Source organism: Lagopus leucura, unplaced genomic scaffold, assembly GCF_019238085.1.
Source record: "Lagopus leucura isolate 7727_CA_CO unplaced genomic scaffold, USGS_WTPT01 Super-Scaffold_739, whole genome shotgun sequence".
Taxonomy (NCBI): Eukaryota; Metazoa; Chordata; class Aves; order Galliformes; family Phasianidae; genus Lagopus; species Lagopus leucura.
Window position 1 is genome coordinate 16934880 of NW_024962255.1, and position 20467 is coordinate 16955346.

At 44.2% G+C, this 20467-nt stretch overlaps 1 protein-coding gene across 5 annotated transcripts; it reads left to right on the forward strand.

Annotated features, from left to right (window-relative positions):
- Positions 1-3674: 3674 nt before the first annotated feature.
- ABCG2 (ATP binding cassette subfamily G member 2 (Junior blood group)) lies at positions 3675-20455 on the forward strand. 5 transcript variants are annotated; one of them, XM_042862933.1, is made up of 16 exons: positions 3675-3788; positions 7523-7803; positions 8374-8433; positions 9638-9752; positions 11811-11963; positions 12643-12800; positions 13682-13833; positions 14121-14237; positions 15074-15339; positions 15890-15972; positions 16318-16407; positions 17749-17873; positions 18233-18387; positions 18729-18818; positions 19388-19497; positions 20110-20455. In XM_042862933.1, exons 1-16 carry the CDS (start codon positions 3690-3692, stop codon positions 20255-20257), a joined length of 2202 nt encoding a protein of 733 aa, XP_042718867.1. In that variant the 5' UTR covers positions 3675-3689; the 3' UTR covers positions 20258-20455. The 5 variants fall into 5 exon arrangements, with proteins under 5 accessions (XP_042718867.1, XP_042718864.1, XP_042718866.1 ...); XM_042862930.1 differs by lacking the exon at positions 3675-3788 and adding an exon at positions 3969-4282 and having other exon boundaries at positions 7520-7803; XM_042862932.1 differs by lacking the exon at positions 3675-3788 and adding an exon at positions 3969-4282.
- The last annotated feature ends 12 nt before the right edge of the window (positions 20456-20467 follow it).

Consider the following 20467-nt stretch of genomic DNA (forward strand, 5'->3'; position numbering starts at 1 on the left):
ATGAGTTGTTAAATTCAGCGCCATAGACACCTATGACTCCTTGTGTTGCACACTGAAACTCTCATTTACTCTCTATTCAGACCAATCTTAGATTTCCTATTACTATTATTTACTTCCCCTGCCTCTCTCAAATTGCCATCTCCTGCCCTAGGGCACACAGCTGTCAGTGGTAGCTCTGGGCTCCCTCTGTCCCTTTTTCATTCATGAGTCAACCCCCTTACATAGCAATTTCCCAAGTAGGAGAGAAAATCAGGTCTGGAGATGAGAATGGCACTATCAAAAACACCATGAGATGTTCTGGCATAGACAAATACCAGGCAGTGTCTCTACTGAACGAAGTAAGTATTGACGTTAATATGGGGTGTAGTAGGACATGACAGTCAGACCAGCTGTAATCTTTTGAGTTTTTGCTCTCTGCCTTTTCTGCCATCTAATATGGTGCGACGTCCTGTGTTGGAAGGATGTGATGCAGTAGCTCTGTGTCATACAGCATGCTTGGACATGTAGGAAAATGCAAAAGAAGGCAGAAACTGCCAGAGCTAATTTCTTCTCTCTCCTGCTTCAGCATACAGGCTGTTTACTGTCATGTAGTTATCATATCCTGCTGTTTTGTAAGTTCCTCTGGGGACACTGTGCTTATAGGCGTACAGCACCAATAAATCTGTTCATTGCAGCCACAGCAAATGCTAGTGTCTCAGATCCTGTGTATTTTTAAATATTAAGCAGTTTATTTGGAATGGGTAGTGGGGCAGCCTGGACTTTGCTCCTGAGGATGGAGTTGAAATGCCTATGTAATGTTGTGTCAACATTAATGCCTAGGGACAAATCTGACCTCTGGAAATCTGAAGTTGGACAGATAAAACACACTGTAATTCTGTTAACTGTGGGCTCTGAAGCACTCAAATGGGAGGCAGAACTGCTGAGAGGCCATGCCTGACCTGCAGGTGGCAATGGGAACTGAACTTGAGGGAGTCCTGCCCCAGGACTTACGGTGAATTTGGGAGAAGTGTGCATCTCTGCTTAGTGCCACTTTCCCTCCTGGTTGCAGGTGGCAGTCCCTAGCCTTGTCCTAAAAGTGTAAGAGCATGGGGCAGTCATAACTGGCATCTCTCCATATTTGTATCTTTAGAGAGGACACGAGGCTTCCATTCTCAGCAGACTCCTAAAGCTTACCAACCTAATACTGCTATACAGCTTATCTAAGAGGTATCCCTGGTCTAGGTTGCTATTTCTACCCTTCTCATGAGGCCTTACCATTTTTGCTCTCTCTACCTGTCTTATGTCCCTCTCATCATTTTTCTAGAGTGGAAGGGAAAAAAGTGCCTCTCTACATTTGCACTGTACATCTTATGCTTGCCCTTCGTTCTCTGTAGCCTTGCTAACAGCAGTGAGTTGGAGCTGTAAATATCTGAGCAAGCCTATGATGTTAACTTTTTAACTTCTGAAGGAGTGGAATGGTTATTTAGATCCCCTAGATCTTGCAGACTTCAGATATTTTATCTCTATCTGCTTTACCCAGATAACACACACAGTTCTAGTAATCCTATTGTTTAGCCAATCTTTCTGCCAGCCATCATACATGAATGCAGCACACTAGTTAAGTATTAACTTCCTTTCCTCCTAGATTTGCTTGAATCTTCTCTTATCTTTAACCAGCCATGGATTTTGTGCTACTATGCATTCAGATAATGGACTAAATGATTAACAAAACTTGACAAAGTCAGATTTCTTCTATGCAATCTTCACGCCTTTCAAATGCCAACTTCCCCAAGGTGAGCAGCATTTTAACTAATTAGGGGATGCCAGTCAGCACCAGCTTTGACACAATTTGCTCTCAGGGTAGAAAAACAAGCTGGAAAGTCTTTCTGTGCCTAAGGTGACGGATTTGAAGATGCAGTCAATTCAGCACAGCTGTATGCATCTGTACAGAGTGTGTTTTTTAAAATGGTTTATTGGTATCTCCTTTTGGAAAAGAAGAGCTAGGAAGTGCTCCTCACTCACATGCACAATGACTAATGTTGCTGTCTCTATTGTTCTCAAAGTTGCTTTTGCACTGTGAGCTTCAGGATCTGCATCTTGCTTCATTCAGTAGAGAACAAAATAATAATGAGCATGCAGTTCCTCCTGCACGTGTTTCTCATCCGTTCTCACTGGCTCAAGTCCCTGAAATGTTTTAAAAGCTTTATGAAATTTGACATTAGGCAGGATTAAAACAACCTGGATCCTCGGGCAAGGAAAACAGCATCCTAAGGAAAGTAATAGAGAAACACAGCTGAAAAAATTCTGACTGGTGATTCAGCTAGACAGAGCCACGTCTGTGTTGACTGTGTGGTGGCAAGACCTGGCCCAAATAGAAAGCTGGACTCCAGGAAACACCCAGCACCCCCTGCAAATTGATGTTTTTGCAATCCTGTTACTCAGGTTGCGAAAAGGAGAGAAGAGGCCAGAACCTTCAGAAGATAGAGGAACTCATGGTACTTAGTAACTTCTCCACGCTGTGTGCTGTGGGACATGCAAGATGTCTGGCATGACCAGATTCTGTAAGAAAGGAGCAGTGTTCAAATTAGCCTTAACTGAGAATGATTCGGAGCTGTTGGAGTGAGTCCAGAGGAGGGTCACAAAGATGATCAGAGGGCTGGATCACCTCCCATATGAAGAAAAATTGAGGGAGTTGGGCTTGTTTAACTTGAAGAAGGATCTGGAGAGACCTCATTGTGGCCTTCCAGTACCTGAGGGGAGCTTACAAGCAGGAGGTGGATCGATGTTTTACGTGGTTTAAATAGTGATAGGACAAGGGGAATGGCTTTTAACTAGAAGAGGGGAGATTTAGATTAGATGTTAGGAAGAAATTCTTTATTCAGAGGATGTTGAGGCCCTGGTACCAGTATGACAGAAAATGCAGTGTTTGACATGGGGCTCTCCTTAGGCTTGCTGTGTCTCATGCCACAGCCCTGGCCACTGGTTTTTGTTCCTGTATGGGCAGAAATCTGCCTCAGCAACAGCATGATTTAAATCAATTATGTCAGTAAAATGATACAGTTGGAAAATACTTCCTTCCTATTTCTTTGCTGCTGCTAGCTTCATTTGCAATTTTCCTGCTGCGGTCAGAAGTAAGAGGGCAGTGGTGGCACATCATGTGCCCAGAGCAAGGAAGAGCACTTGCCCTTCTTCCCAGACTTACCAGCTGGGAAGGAGATGAATTCTAAAGATCAAAAGCCCAGAAGCCCAGAGGAAGTCCAAAAGATTGTTGCTTCAGGAACGGGATGGGGGAAAGCCAGGACCTCCATCAGGATGCTTAAGTTGTCAGATCTGGTTCCTTTCCATTCCTTGGGTCTCCATTTCTATTCTGTCAGGATGTGTGCAGGCACCACGTGGAGAAGTTCCTGATCACAGCAACTCACCTCTGCTTCCAAGCACACTGTCTTTTTTTTTCACTGTCCCAGGCACATGATGAAGGGTTGCCACTGCAGCACAGTGTAGGCTCCATGGTGTTTAGGATTGAAATACACTTGGACACAGAGAAATGTGCATGTCTGGTGAAGTAATAGGGCAAAAGTTTTCCACGTAGGCAGATTTTCCTTGAAGGGGGAACTTAAAATGCAAAGAAAACAAACTCAAGTCCACTTCTGCCTCACAGAGCAACTGAAAATAACATCCTTATTCAGCATGCCTGCACTGTGACCGTATCCATGGCTCTTGTCACACCTCTTTCAGTACCCTTTGCTACACCTGTTTTAGTATCCTCACAAACCTTCCTGGCTCTTGACTCCTGCCAGCAGCTGCACAAGGTACAGGTATCTGTTCTGCCCACTGCATTGGCATGTCTGGGGGCAGGCAGGCATCAGGGCGGGGATAGGTGAACCTTTGAAATTTTTATTGCTGGTATTTATTGGGTAGCCATAGACATGCTTCTCCTCATCTGAGCTTTGGACTCATCTAGCAAGAGCAGTTGTTAGGAAAATGCAACATTGTAGAAGCGCTGCAGAGTGCAGTCAGGTCAGAAGTAATTAATACAATAAGTGACTTGACAGCGCTGATATAAGTTATCTTTACAAGCCATAAAGCAGGGCCTTTCCTGCACTCTAACACAGAGGCTGGGGAGGGCGAGCTCGTTCGTGATGAGACAATAGTGCTTGGGAACAGGCGGCTGCGGAGAAACAGAGACAGCAAACCAGCGGAAATCCGACCGCCTCGCTTTCACACGGAGCGCGAACACGAGAGGCGGACAGCGGCGACCCGGGGCGGGCTGCGGGACCGCCGGGGAGCGCACAGCTTCGGAGAGGTGAGACCGGCCGGGTGGCACTCTCGGAGGACGGCACCGCCAGGGGAGGTCGCGGGGAGATGCCCCAGCCCCGACGGCCGTTTGGTGGCTGCGGCAGAAAGCGAAGCGCTTACCCCACTCCCACTCCCACCCCTCCATCTCCTCCTCCCCCGACGAAGGCGCAGTACTACCCGGCGCAGCCCGCAGCATCCCCGCGCTCGGGGGCTCCCCCCGCTCCCGGCCCCCGTAGCGGGGGCGGCCCAGCCCAACGGCACCGCCCCGGGGGTCGCGCAGCCGCGGCAGATCGGGCCGTGCTGAGCTGAGCTCAGGGCTCCCGCGTATCGGCGGGATCGTGTGACAGCGCCGGGCAGCCTCCGCCGTCGCCGCTTTATGTAACCCCGCCGTCCGCACCCGCTTATAAAACGCAGCCGAGGCAGCACCGCAGCCATAGCCTCGTGTCCGTCGCACGGAGCGCCGTGGAGTCCGGAGGTAACGGCGCGGGCTGTCCCGCTGGGGCTCTGAGCGGGGCGGCACCGGCACCGAATCGCGGGGTGGTGCTGGGGATGGGGTTGCCGCGGTCGAAGTGTGGCTGCCTGAGCCCACCTGTAGCCTCTGCTGGTCTTTTTCCTTCCTTCTTTCAGCTTTCTTTTATCCTTGCCTGTAGCCGCTCGGTGGTTTATCTTGTCAGTGTTTATCAGTAACTTTGCAAAAACACGTATAAAAGGGTCTACGGCGTTGTAAGCAGAAAGCTGGGCTCACTGGAGCAGATGTGAGGTTTACAAGATGGTCAGATGTTCAAAGGTCTAACAGGGTCTTTGCCCTTGATGTCATGGTCTGTCCTATGTCTTTTTCTCAATGTGTTGTGCAACCTTTCTCATACATAAGCTGCCTTGTGCTGATGTAACCAGCAGCTCCTTCATACTTCCCACAAACATGGCTTTCCCAGGAATGACTAGCCTCCAAGTATGGGATTGCATCCAAGTTAAACAACTCTTCCATCTATTCCTCCCCCTTCTGCCTCCCCGCTGCTTTTCATTTACTTAAACAGGAACGAAAACCTCTGCAACTTCTTGAGCTTACACAGAATTGAGGATGGCAGGAGGCGGTTTGGTCTAGCCTCCCTTGCTCAGGCAGGGCCACACGATACTCGGGACCATGTCCAAATGGCTTAAAATGATAGGAAAGGCATTTTGGGGTCCTTCTGTCTGCTTGTCTGTCTCTCTGGGCTTTTTTGTTTGTTTGTTTTGTTGGTTGCTTTATTTGTGTGTGGGTTTTTTTTTTGTTTGTTTGTTTGTTTTTTTCATCTGGATGTTGGAACTCTGGTTTCTTACAAGGATGACCATCTCACTTTCTGAGAAATGCTCCACTTGTGCAGTGCTTGGTCCTACTGGTTATCATGCTCTCATTCCTTGGAGGAAAAAAACGCAAACAATAGAAAAAAGATCATCTTTGGGTGCAGATAGAAGGGAAAGTATTGCTTGTGGGATACATCTGCCTTCTCACAAAGCCCAGCTAATCAGCAATGGGAGTTTTTGTGAAATGTTAGTTCTTTTTTTTTTTCTCCTTGCTCTTCATTAGATTGGTGACAGCCTCGGCTTTCCGCAAAATCAGTAGCGTAAGTTTTCCAAGAAACACATTTGTGCTCTCAGCTAAAAGAGAAGTAAATGATTAGACTGCCCTGTGGTGGTGTAAACTGTTGCACTCAGTTTCTGGAAAGGGTATGTAGTGTTGCCTTTTCCTTGCTGCAGCTGCCTGGAAAGGGGACAGCATGGTTTTCGACTGCGAAGACAGCTGGCTGAAAGGCAGGGTGTGAACTACAGAACTTAGGGGCTGCAGGGTTTCCAAGTTCTTCTTGTGTAACAGCTTTAAGCTTTTGTAAACAAGCGATGGGCTCATACTCATCTCTGCAGAGAAGGACCTGGAGGTCCTGATGGACAACAGGTTGGCCATGAGCCAGCAATGTGCCCCTGTGGCAAAGAAGGCCAGTGGTATCTGGAGGTGATTCTCCCCTTTGACTCTGCTGTGGTGAGGCCACATACAGAATACTGTGTCCAGTTCTGGGCTCCCCATTTCAGAAAGACAGGGATCTCCTAGAAGAAGTCCGGCGGAGGGCCACAAAGATAATAAAGGACCTCAAGCATCTCCTATATGAGGGGAGAGGCTGAGTATCCTGGATCTGTTCAGCCTGGGAAAAAGAAGACTGATGGGGGATCTGATTAATGTTAATAAATATCTGAAAGGAGATGGGAGCCAAATGAATGAGGCCAGGCTCCTCTTGGTGATGTAGTGATAGGACAAAGAGTAATGGCCTAAAACTTGAACAAGGAAAGTTCTGCACTAACATGCAGAAGAACTTCTTAACAATAAGGGTGATGGAGCAGTGGAACCAGGTTGCCCAGGGAGGTTGTGGAGTCTCCTAATATGGAGATATTCAAGACCTGTCTGAACGCCTACCTGTGTGAGCTGCTTTAGCAGAGGGGCTGGACTCCATCTCTTGAGGTCCCTTCCAACTCCTGCAGTTCTGTGTGGTTATGTGATTGGTCTCAGCCAGTTACACCAACAGAAGGAGAAGCAGCCCCTTGACAAAAGAGCTCTGTTGCTAGGACACTACTAATAGAGTCACTGCTAAGTGTCTGTTAATGGTTATACTGATTTTGATACGGTACTTATTATACAGGGGCTCATGCAGAGGTAGGAAGAGCAGCTCCTTCCCTTTGCTGTTTGCATGTCCTCCCTTCTGTGTGCTCCATCCAAAGCTACAGAAGCAGCTTATCTGCTTGAGTCAGGATGGTTTGTACATTTCCCTGTGGTTGCAAATACTGTATACTGCAGTATATATTTGTGCTTTGCTTTTCTTCACTGTATGGTGTATGAAGGTGAGTAAGCATGTTCTGTATGATGGAAGGGAGCTTCAGTCTCTTTAGGTTAAGAGTAGCAGTACGCATTTGGAGTCCCCACTGTGTTAAGCAATACAGTGATCATCACAGATGGGCTTTTTTTTCCTCATTAGATGTTCTTTGAGCTAATGTCACTTCTTCAAGAGCATCCATGCCTTGTTCCTTGAGGTTGCGTGTATTGTTCTACATGTTCCTATGCCTTTGGGGACTGCTGAATGTCTTCCAGCACTGATGTCCATCCCTTCAGAAACTTGACACATGTAAAGATTGGAATGGTATACATGAACTTTTTCAGGACACCTTCTGCAGATCTTGTCTCACTTGTCTTCTTCCCTGTGTGTTTTTGTGTTCTTTGTTTCAGTAGATGGGAACTGCTCAAAACAACAGCCACCTCAGAAACCCTCATGCAGTTGAGTTTGACCTGTGTAACAAGGACATGATGGCGGACACATTTGATCATAGTGTCATTTCTGTTGGAGAAGAGGAAGAAGCCAGTTTCCAACGATCCCTTCCAACACGAGATTCCATCCGATCCCCTCGAGGCTCTGTTGTGAGTTTCCATAACATCCAGTACTCCGTTAAGCAGTCCAGTGGATTCCTATGTAGACGGAAGACTGTGGAAAAGAAGATCCTTCATAATGTTTAGTAAGTTCTTGCTTAACCAAAATGCCAAAGGGTGGAAATTAATCTGCTGCTGTGAATTGGTGATGTCCTTGTCATCTTCCAGATCCAGCTGTACTGGTAGAGAAATGACTGCCCTCCTGCCAGTCTGCAGTTCATGGGAGCACTTGCTAACATGCTTTAGGCATAAAAGGTGGGATATAAGTGGAGCAGTGTCAGTCATTGATGTAAGAAAATTAGGATCAAACTTGTGTAAACACTTCTGCCTGAAGATCTAAGGATTTCCTTAACTATGGTCTGAGCTGTGGTGAGAGGTGTGCAAGTAGCAGAGAGCCATTGTTTCTTCTTTTCCAGACCTAACTCAGCAAGAAGACAACTCCTGTATTTTGTATTTTCTTTTTATGCACAGCTCTAATTCTGTTCTTACTGGCAGTTTGGGATGAGAACGAAAAAATGCTTTCTGATTCCAGATTTAAGAAGATTTTTAATAATCTTGAAGTTTTCATTTCAGCAGTATTTTGTTCACACCTTACCTCTGCTATGAGCCACATGTGAACAGTCTTCCATTTGGAAATAACTCTTTCCTTCTTCCAGTGGCATTATGAAGCCAGGCTTGAATGCTATCCTGGGGCCAACAGGGAGTGGCAAATCTTCGTGAGTACTTCCTTTTGCTCTTCAGATGTCCAATCAGCTGTTCAAAGGGATGTGGGACTGTTAGGGTTGGGAGAGGATATCAGGGATCCTCAGGCTCAGACTGCGAGAAATCTGGCAATGCAGTTTGACCTCACATCCTGTCCCTCTGATGTCAGCTTTGCTGGAGTTCTTGTCCTGCGTTTGTGCCACACCCTTATGATCTGTGGTCTGTGTTACTGTAGTTACCTTTGATAGTGGCCTGAGTCAAGATACCGGGGGAGCAGGAGTGACTTAAGCTCAGGTGTAGGCTCTGCTCCAGGCCTGTCATGGCATGGCGGTGGGAGCAAACACTCTCAGGGGTGGGAGGGAAGTTGTCACCTGTGAAGCTGCTGCAGCAAGACTTCCTCAGAGGCTCTGATGGCTGGCAGAAGTAAGGTGTAATGTCGGTCTGTAGGATACCTGCTGTAGATCATCCATTACCCAGTCTAGATGTGGCCTGGTGGTAGGAGTGCATGTGCTCAGAATCTTTGGATGAAATCACAGAATACTTTGCAGATTATTTCCAGCCAGTACGGATGCTGTTTTCTCTCTTGTGTAACCATAGTAAAAGAGTGCTGTGTCACTCTTCCTTAGACAAGATCAGGGACAGGTAAATATGGCCAGGGTTTACATAGGTGTGTCCTTGTTATGATCCTTGATCTTCCCCTCTAGGAAGCTGCCAGCATATTTCCAAGAACTAGGCTCCATCAGGGCAGTGTTCACTGAGCTAGCAGACAGTCTGGCTTCTAATTTACAGTGAGAAGAATCCAGACATATTTTAAAACAAAACTACTTTATAAAATTAATCTTTACTCCAGTCTTGTTTATACCCATTTGGATTAATTTCCTTGAGATCAAAGTAGTTTCTTCTGTGCTCCACTGGCTGGAAAGCAGACTGCAGCTGCTTGGCAGGGTGCTTTTGTGTGCGTCTGTGGTTAGCTGTTAATATGGAGCCCAAGCTAATGTCTGCAGGGGGTTCCAGCTGTGAGGGTCTGAGTACTGCAGAATTGCTGTGGCATACCTGGCACACGAGAATCCTGCAGAAGGCCCCAGAGCAGAGGATGCCCCTTTGAGAGCCCTGTGTTTGGAGTGCAGCAGCTTAACTGCAGTGCTGACTTGTGGTACTGGCTCAGTTGAGATAAAGCAGTTGTCATGGCAAAACCTAATGCCTGGTGTTTGTCTGAAGTCTGCTAGATGTGCTGGCTGCCAGAAAGGACCCAGCAGGCCTGTCTGGAGAAGTGCTCATAGATGGCATCCCACAACCTCCAAACTTCAAGTGCATCTCAGGATATGTTGTGCAGGTGAGTAACTACCTTCAGTGGAGGCTGGGAGCTCTTGGGAGGAATAGCATAGCATAGGCTTTGGTGTAAAGGCTTTGAAAAATGTCTTCAATGAAAAGAAGGAGGTATTTCACTGGTGGGAGCTCATCGCTGCCTCATGACTGAGAGATGGCATCTTCTCTGGTGAGCAGCTAGGGCTGTGGTTGGACAGGAGCAGCTTCTCAAGAAGAAAGGCAGGGTTCTTTCACATAAGACAAGTCAAACATGAGCTATAAGTTTAGATAATATTTAATGATCCCTACAGACTTAATTTGGTAACAGATGTTAGTGTTTTCCCGTGATTTGAAAGGCAGAGGGTCAAACTGCTTACTCCAAATAAAGCATGAAGGTCTTGGTCATCCTAAAGCCACATGGGTGCCCAAGCCACTGTGTTTGTTTTCTGGGGCTCTGCCCTGAAGTTCCAGCAAAGATTTTAAAAATAAAAATTAAGTTTAAAAAAAGGTTGTGTGCTAGGAAGCTCTCAACACCTAAAATCTCTTATGAAATTCTAAAGCAGCTCTAGTTGGCAGAAGTAACTTCAAGCTCTTAGACAATAATTCTAGGAAGTAAGTAGATTCTTACTGTTCTTCCTCTGATTCTGGCTGGCTGAGGCAGAGCTTTGTTCCACTCGGACAGGAAAAGCCAGCTGAATCTGTGGAAGTGGGTGGGGGCCTGGACCAATAATAGACCCTCAAAGCCCTGGAGGAGCTGAGGGTGGCATTCTTGGCAGCTGTATGAACTGTGAAATGCGAAAACCATTCAGACTCTGACTGCAGGCAGATAGGAAATAGGCAGCTTTTCTGAAAGCTGCCAGCTGAGGGGCTTTTGAGCAGATGCATGATGAGACTGATGCTGAGTCTTTATCCCACAGGATGGCCAGGAAGTTTCTTGCAAATGGCTCCACTTTGAGACATCTGTCCCTCTGTTGTCAAAAGCAAACAAAACAAACCATGAAATGATGGCCAACTAGACAAGACATTAAATGGTTGCTCTCCCCTCCCACCCCTATGAGCTATTCCCTAAATAATGATGATATTGGTCATCTTGATAAAGATGACCCAGAGTGTCAAAACACATGTGAAGGCATAAATGCATACTTCCATTTTATGCAGATGAGCATGTAGACCTGATTTAGATCTGGTAAATCATGTGTTATAAAACTGTTGATCTCTCCACTCCTGCCTTGCAAATGAGGATGTAATTCCACAGATTTGAAAGGTACCTGATTAACAGGCATGTTTCTCAGCTGCTGTCCAGTACTGCATCCCTTCTACCACTGTGTGGTGGAATGAAGAGTTGATTCAAATACCAAAGCAGAGGAAATGGAGAGGCATAGAGCTCTTGATGGAACTAGCATCTGTTCTGTTGATGGTTGTTCCAGGTTGGTGTAGGCACGTGTTTGTCAGCTGGGTAGATCTGTTTCAAAGATCAAAGACAGTCAAAATGCACATGACTGCTGAAGCTTTGTTGGACTGAGGAATAAGGTGCTGTGCTCAGGAAGAATGGATACTAGAAACATGGAAAAAATGTGGGGCATCTTGGTGCAATAGTTTTGATTTTTCTGAGGACCAGGGAGGAAGCTGGGAGGAACCTGTTGAAAGCTGGGCCCAGCAGTTGCTTGTGACCACAGCAAGTCACAGCTTGTAGGTGGAAACTGAGCAGACTTGGGTGATTCCTTGAATGTCTCCAACCTGAACGCTGAGCACTAGCAGTGAAAACAGTTCCCTGCTCTGCCTTCCTAAGCCTTGTAGGGAAAGTGCAAAATTATGCACTTTACATTGTGAACTCTTGAGCCCAAAAACATGCTGAAGTGGTGCTGGGTGCAAGCTGGGAGCCTGTAGAGCTGTGTTTTCCATCTGACTGCTACAGACTGACACTGAATTTTGTGTCTTGTACATTTTGAAGCAGGGGTTATGACTTAGTTCAGTTTTCCCAGGGGTCCACAAACAGCTTATTCAGTAACTACCATTTCAGGAACTCTGGTGCCCAGTCAGGTAGCTGAGAACAAGACTTTCACTTACCTATTGATATTGCTTTCAGGATGATGTTGTTATGGGCACAATGACAGTGAGGGAGAACCTGCACTTCTCTGCTGCCCTGCGGCTCCCCAGCTCCATCAGTTTTCAAGAGAAGGAAGAACGAGTCACACAGATAATTGGCGAGCTGGGATTAAGCAAAGTGGCTGATGCTAAGGTGAGCAGTGAGAATACTCATCTTAGAAATCATACTACTCCTGGAAGCTAAGCTGCTTGACTGTGCAGCATGGAGTCTGTAGTGCAGCTGCACTCAGCTAAGCAGGAACCAGACAAGACCATACTGCACACATGAAATGAGTCCAGAGGTATGTGTATTTGTTGTTAAAAGAGGAAGATTTGGGATCATGTCCAATGTGTTTTATAAGCAGAGGGAAAACAATTACCTAAACATAGCACTTTGGAAATCTACTTGATAACTTCCTGGCTTTGTGGGACAAGACAAGGGAATTGTTTTTACAGTACTGACAGCTGTGGGGGATGGGAAGCTGGGATGTGATGGAGAAGTTCTGTGCAGACCTTATTCCTCCTAGCTGCATTTCTACTCTTAGTTCACTTGCTTCACTTGGGCAGCAGGTGAGCTACCCATGAAAGTCATCCCTGGATACCAAAGTTACCTGTGCTCTGGTCTTGTTATGATTCTTGTCACTATCATTCCTGTTTCTAATGTCAGAGTTGCTAAGCACCTCTGCTTATTGCTCCCCAGTCCCTCACAGTGCTCTTTGAAGTCAGCCCCATCATCTGCTTTGGCCCTCTGGTGGAACTGTTGAAGGGCTGCTTTTCACAGGTGTCCTGAACACCATAGGAAATCTTTGCAAATGCCCAACTTCTGCTTGTAGGTGGGAACTGAGCTGATCCGTGGAGTGTCTGGAGGGGAACGGAAAAGAACCAACATCGGGATGGAGCTCATCACAGAGCCACCAGTGCTTTTTCTGGATGAGCCAACAACAGGCCTTGATGCCAGCACAGCCAATGCTGTCCTCATCCTCTTGAAGAAGTAAGAGTCAGTTCTTCAGGGCTCTGCTGGAATTTCTGTGTTTATTATATTAAAAAACTAATGCTGCTATGACTGAGTAGTTACAATTATTTTTAAGCAGTTAGACTACTGGTCTTTTAAGTGGTAGTAGACTCCTTAACTGGGTCTTGCCCAAAGCTTTTTGAAATTGATGGGAATCTTTTGACAGCAAGCATTGGATTGAAGCCCAAAAAGCAGATGTAGCTTGGACAACTTCCTTTTGCCACAGAGAGGGGTGGATTGTGAGGTCAAACTTTGAAATTGTAATCTCACATAATGAGAATGAATTCCTAACACTTCTTCTGGGTTTGTGGCATGTTTGATTTTCCTGAGGGAATGTTTTACTTTGCTGCTTGTGGACAGAGACTCTCATCTTAATCAGCAGGGATACTTTTTGAGCATCAGTGCTAAAGCACTTGGAAGTGAGTCTGACAGACCTGAGAGAAAACTAGTTTTCTCTTTTGTAGAGAATAAGTCGTCAGCAGAAAAGTTAAGAGAAGTTGTAACTGGCCAGACTTTCCTAGTTTGCTGTGTAGAACTTGGCGATGCCATTGAGCGCAGTAGGATTTCTTCTGTTAGTCAAGTTGAAGCTTGCTACAGGAAAAAAAATTAAGGACAGTTTAAATAAAGCAGTGGACTTAACCTTTGCTAGCCACATCATACTCTGTCTATGGCAGCAACAGTCTCTTGAAAAGATGCTTGAAGGTCTTGCAGGCGCTATCTGACACGGTGACGGAGAGGAGGGAACTAGAGCTTTATTGGGCCTTACTTGGATTTGGGTACTTACTTTTTGCTTCAGCTAATATGACCACTCTGAAATGCAAACTGTGATGTATTTGAGAGAATTTTTGTTCCTATTTCAGGCTCTCTAGAAGAGGCCGAACAATCATATTTTCCATCCATCAGCCCCGCTATTCCATATTCAAGCTGTTTGACAGTCTGACATTACTAGCTTTGGGTAAAGTGCTGTACCACGGTCCTGCAAAACAGGCCCTGGAGTATTTTAGTTCTATTGGTAAGTCTTCTGTTCTATGAGCAAATGTAACCAGCTACTGAGTCTGAACTGTGGGTGGGTTCTCATCCCAGTGCTTGATCAAACTCTTGTGCTGTTTTGTCACTGTGATACTAGAGGTTGTACATAAATGATCTGAACAGTATTAGGTTAGAATAGGGGTAAAAAAATAATAAAAGAAATGTGGAAATGAATTTCCAGTCTAGTCTAGATGCAATCATAGGAGCTGTACAGTACAAGTATGGTGTGGGTTTTTAAAATTTATTCTTCCTTTTTTTTTTCTTTTCAAGGATATGAATGTGAACCATTTAACAACCCAGCTGACTTCTTCCTTGATATCATAAATGGTGATTCAACTGCTGTGGCAGCAAGCAAGGAAGATCACAAACCTGCAGACACAGGGAAAGGTAAACTGTCAAGGAGAAATTCACCATTGGCTTTTGTAGAAGGGAAGCTACATATAGTGACTGCAAAGTTTTATTCTCTGTGTTTGCTCCAATCTAAGAACATTTTACAGTCTTTATTTTTTTGCTAACAGATTTACTTTGCTTTGGGCTTCTTTAAATATCTCAGAACAACTTTAAAAGGGATTTTTTTTCTTCTCTCAATAATACAGGATAACAATGATAACTATTAGAAGTCTGTAAAACATGTAGGAAAGACAAAAACTAGAATTGCGTATTCACAAGAGACAGCTGAATGAAGATGTTTCAGTCATGTAAGGAACTTCTGTAGAGAAGAGGGCAGATAGGCATGGGAGTAATGAATTGTTGTGGCAGCAAGAAATACTAGAACTAGATATGAGAATAAACTCTTCTAGCAGTACAGTGATTGAAATGCTGGGAAGTATTTTCTGGGAGTGCTTTCAGTTTTCTGTGACTAAAGGATTTTACAGGAGCATAAAATGTTTGTAATGGTTCCTTTCAAGGGGAAAATGGGTCAAAGTAAATCATTGATTTCCCTAAAACTTAGTGAAGGTTTTTAGTGACTTTTTTTAAGACTGTGGCCATAACTGTGCCACAAAGAACAGGCAGACGATGAGCGAGGTTGGATTAAAACTGCAGGGAAAAGTTCTCATTCCAACTGGTCTCTTCAGCTCAGAGTTTAGGCTTGAACAATGAAAATTCTGTAGCCATTCCCAATTACATTTTCATCCATCTTTTCATCCATTCTTTGGAGTGGACCTCTGTTGATGGATCATATCTGAAGGTAAGCGTGGGGTATAATATTTTGTCTTTCTTAGGAGTGAGCAATGAAAATGGAGGAATAGAAGAGAATGTATCCATCAGTGTGGTAGATACACTACACCAGAAGTATCTCAACTCCAGCCTGTATGAGAGCACAAAGGAAGCACTGGGGAAAGTGGAGATTAAACAGGAAAGAAAGAAGAAAGTATCCAAAAAGGGGCATGAGATTACCTATGCAAATGGATTCTTCACACAGCTGTATTGGGTGTCCAACCGTTCCCTGAAAAACCTCATTAGGAACCCACAAGCCTCAGTTGCACAGGTTGGTAACAATTACTAGAAGGTTCTGACTTGCTCTGCTCTCAGTCCCACAGTCTGCAGTTTGTAGAACAGTCTTCTGTTTTCGAAGTCAGCCTGGTGAACAAGAAGGTCGTGTGCCACTACCACTCAGGTTATTGTCTTTGAAAGAGAATTTCCATTCTAGTTCAGCAGAAGGACTACTGCACTGAATATTAGGAGTGGGGAAAATGCTCCATTATTTGGCTCACACGGGCAGCTTCCATAGTGACCATCCTTTTGTAGCTCACAGCTCACTTGACATTTCAAGCTGGGTTGTTCGTAGTGTGCTTCTGCTAACCTTTACTTAGCCAAAGAAGATCAGAGGAAGGAAAAAAGGGAAAAGGATAAACTGGGAAGACTTGATGTAAGGCTTCTAATAGTGATTGTGTCATAGAGGTCAATTTGAGATGGATGTGAATCTTAAACCCTGTACATACCCTAATGACTGACTATCTGTTGATTTGTACCTATTTATCCATCTAAAGGACTTTGCTTTTTTTTTTTTTCCCCCCACATCTTCTTTTCACTTCTAGATTGCAGTGACTGTAATTCTAGCCTTGGTTGTGGGGGCCATTTTTTTTGGAGTAAAATTGGATGAAAGTGGCATTCAGAATCGGTAAGTTCGGAAACCCACACCTTGCTTCTTTCCTTGTCTCTAGGAAACAGGTTTTGGCCACAGAGAAGGCTTTGGGCTCTACTTCGACCACAGAGCAGAGGGTTGGGTTCACCAGCTTGAATGCGCTGTAGAATGGAATTGCCAAGGGTCCTGGAGGGACCACAGTTCCATTGAGCTTGCACATATGCATGAAGGAGATGTGCAGGGAATGACTAAGGAATAAACATTTGCAGATAAAATCTACAGTTGCACAGTTAAATATCTCCATTCTGTGGGCAGATGCAGAGACCTGCTGGTTTGGTGTTGGCCGTTTCTTCACTTCTGCACTGCTGTTTTTCTTTCTAGGGTTGGATCCTTGTTTTTTGTCACCACAAACCAGTGTTTTTCCAGTGTCTCTGCAATTGAGCTGTTCATCAGAGATAAAAAACTATTTGTGTAAGTAGTGATGCTCTTAGACCCTCTCCGGCCTTGCAGTGAGGGGAAGGAGAGATATCTTACAGGCTAACAAAAAAGATTTCTGCCTAACAGAGCTTGAGATTTCATTTCTTCTTCCAACGTTAGGATTTAATAGAAATGCTAAATGAGTCTGTAAAACAAGTAACTGAAATGCTAAGAGGTGATTGAAGGAAGGGAAAAGTAAAATGCTTTTACTTGCTTGCTGTGTCACAGTTTACTGAAAAGTGTCTTTTTTCCATTTTTGGTAACAGCTGTTTTTGAAGTCTGTGTGTGAATCCTGCAGACTGTGCACTCTGCCTCTCCTTTTGCTGGAAGGGTTGAAACAGTGTTTTGCAATGATCCCAGAGTGATAAGACTGCAAGATTCTAGGAGAGTTCTTAGAAAATCTTCACAAAGGATGATCAGAAGAAAAGCTAGTTGGCTTATAAGAGCTCTTAAATTAATTATATCCTTGTATATGCATACATCTATATTAAATACATTACATATGTGTGTGTATGCAAATAAACATGTATAAATAAATGAGTAGATATACACGTATGTCAGAAATATAGTTTGGAATAACCTTCTGCTCATAAAAGAGCAAGAGACGTATCCTGTGCAGCAAAGAGGAAATTGGAGAGTTGTGCCTGGAAAATGAGTGTTGTGTTTCTCTGAGGTGCTAGTTTTGATGTTTATACATCCACCCTGGCTTGCTCACGCTTGGCATTTTTCCTAAGGGCTGCTCAGAAATGAATCTCGCCCATGCTGACATTTTTTGCCATTCTGTTCTGCTTATTGACTGTGTCAGTGGGGATTTTGACACCTTACCACTTACAGAATCTTTTCACGAGCTCCAATAAGCAGCAAAGCAATCATAGTGACATTTAATTGCTCTGTGAACTGGAGATGAGTTGATGTCCTTAAGGTGCTTTCCCGTTCTTGGTAGTCATTCTTTCTTGGAAACAGTTGTATGAGTTAGCTTTGGATGAACTGTTTTTCTAGTTACTAAATCTATTACTATCCCCTGCTTTTGTGTTCAGGTTTGTTCTTAAACTAAATGTTTGGAGCTTTTTTCCAATGTTATTTAGCTGTCACGTAACTTTCCACGCATTTCACTCATAGTGCTTCCACTATCACTACATGGCTTGTGAGTTGGATCAGCCTTTGCTTTGTCTGGGAGTGGAAAGTGATAGTACAGAGAAAATAATCAAACTTTGCACTTTGAGTCAGTGGTAGAAAGAAAAGAAACCGAATCAGGATAAACCAGATACGCTTATTGAGCTTGCTTCTCAGATCAGCTCTAAACCTGTGCAACTCCCCTCCTTCCTGTCCTCACAGCCATCAGTACACCAGTGGATATTATCGTGTCTCTGCCTACTTCCTGGCCTTGATGTTAGGAGATCTACTGCCCATGAGAACTGCTCCAGCCATCATATTCTCGTGCATCACTTACTGGATGATTGGTAATGAACTGATGCTTTTGTTGAACCTGCCATCTGTCAATACATTTGATATCTGACTTAGCCAGAGTATAATTCCTCTATCTATAAATTGAAACAGACTAAACCTTCAACTGATTTAGATGCTTGGCATCATAACTTCTGAGGAGTTGGGGGCAGAGGTACCAGCAGTCTTAAGACAGGACCTGCTTGTCCATGTCTTTTGGTAATGCTCTTTGGGACCCTTAGAGCATTCACAGCTGCTGCCAACTCCAAACTAAACTTTTCTTCTTGCTTTCTGTGTCTTTTGTGGGAGTCCAGGGGTACCTCTTTGGGACTTGTGATATGGCTTTTTATTGGACATTTTTCTTTCTGCTTGACAGGATTTCAAGCTGTAGCAGGCAGATTCTTCTTCTTCATGCTGGCCCTGGTAATGGTGTCCTATACTGCTACAGCCATGTCTCTGGCTATCAGTGCTGGGATGGAAGTGGTTGCTGTTGCCAATCTGCTCATCACTATTTGTTTTGTCCTGATGCTTGTAAGTACAGCTTGTAAAGGTGTGTGCTGCTCTGGAGGAAACAGCCTTCAGAGTACAGATGGCTTTAGGATCCATACTGAGAGGACTGTCTCCTGTACTGAGCCAGCCCTAAGCATGCAGAGAATCCACAGTTCAGTAGCTCATCAGCCTTGTGCCTGCAATGTTATTGTTGCTATAGTCAAAGACTTGCCTCTACTTGTAATCATAGGCATAATACTGTGAAGAGATGAAGAGATTCATCTATCACAGTGTCCCTATATATCTGCTATAATATCGATGCAGGAATGACATTGTTTGCAGTAAACTGAGTTGTGACTTATTAGTCTCTTGTTTTCTTTCAGATCTTCTCTGGCCTCCTTGTAAACCTCCCTTCTGTAATGGGCTGGCTTAATTGGCTCAAGTACTTCAGCATCCCTCGATATGGCCTTACTGTGAGTACAATGTAGCACTGGTCTCCTGTAGGGAAAGTAATTGCAGTGCTGTGTCTTAGAGAAGTTTGGGCATCACTGAGGTGTTCTATCTGTTGCTGAATGTGGAAGTGCTCCTTAAGATTGCAGTTAGCCCAGGGTACCAGTGCAAAGGAGCTGTTTGCTTCTTGCTTTGACTGACTGTCCCTCCTGCTTCAGTGTGCTGGTGCTGGGTTGTCTGCATGCAGACACAACTTCTGAAAGTGCAGATGGACTCAGATAAATGGGGACATATAGCTGGAAAGACAGAAATCCATGGCTACATCACTGAATTATAACTCTGAAGCCACAGATTCAGACACCAAACCATCCTGCATGTTGAACTTGGAGCAGATCCTCAGAAAGGTAGTAGTTAAGAACTTCAAAATAAGGGCTGGGAACTAATTTTTTTGAGTCACTCCGTTCAAGCCTAAAAGGTATTATCAGTCTTGGAATCATATATACATGTCTTCCATTCATCAGTTTTCTTTAAGTTGTTTCAGCTTTAGCACACTAAATCACTATCTGAAAAATCTGACACCTTTTTCCCCTAGGCTCTTCAAGTGAATGAGTTTAGAGATCTCTACTTTTGTGGTGACAATTCAAATGTTACAGTGTCTGTGGGAAATGCAAGCACTTGTCCATCAGTCACTTCAGGAGCAAGGTAAGTCTACCTCATGAAGATTCTTGGGCCTGAATTGTAATGGCTTGCTTAAGGATTAGCCAGCCTATTTCAAAACATTATATTACTCACAGGCTAACTATTCACAAGTCAGTCTCTTCAAGAATTTGTAAAAAAAAAAAAAAAAAAAAAAAAAAAAAGTGTGCTTTAGAATTATGCAGCCATTTACTCCAAATTGAAGTAGGGATGAAACTTTTCCTAAAAATAGGGAGATTAGCTAAATTTTGTTTTTGATAACTTGGCTCTGGGTTATCAGTTTTATTAAGCAAATCCCAGAGTCAGTTATCAGTGGAAATACAATGTGTATACAATCAGAGTAGAAGTATGAAACAGTAGATTAGAAACATGCCTGTCCTTCAGAGCTTGTTAATATTTACAGACCTAGCAGCAGGTACAGCAGAGAACCAATTCCCTTATTGGAAATGTTCTTTTTCCCCCCATGATAAGTTAAGTTAGTCTGTTTCTGTTATGTCTGTTTTGCAGTTATGGATGGAGGAATCTTAGTGCAACAGGAAAATAAAAGGAACTGCTTGAAGACCTATAGTATCTTGCACAACATAGTAATACCAAATTCTGCCCCTTGCTTTTTTGCAGGTGCTCTGGTGAAGATTACCTGATCAGCCAAGGAATCGCACCTACTAACATGGCAATGTGGGAAAACATAATAGCTCTTTTATGCATGACTGCTATTTTCCTTCTCATTGCCTATCTCAAACTCCGGTTTATGAGAAAATTCACATAAATTCCTGCATTGCCTTTCTTCACAGCTTCTCAGGTCTTAAAACTACAAAGCTTATTAGAGCCTACTGGATGTGGCCAAAGATTTCAACTGACTTTACTGGACTTAAGATGGGAATCTTGCCCCATTGTTTCTGGAGAATGATCTCCATATGATTATATGATTTTGTTTGTTAAGAAGAAATGTATTACTGTAAGATTCCATGGTTTTGGG

Bases quoted from the DNA above. Each gene is read 5' to 3' on its own strand.
- ABCG2 (XM_042862933.1), top strand. From the start codon at position 3,690: ATGGCTCTTGTCACACCTCTTTCAGTACCCTTTGCTACACCTGTTTTA. The intron at 16,408-17,748 runs GTAAGTAGTGAT...CTGTCCTCACAG, and splicing joins AGAGATAAAAAACTATTTGT to CCATCAGTACACCAGTGGAT. The intron at 17,874-18,232 runs GTAATGAACTGA...TCTGCTTGACAG, and splicing joins CATCACTTACTGGATGATTG to GATTTCAAGCTGTAGCAGGC.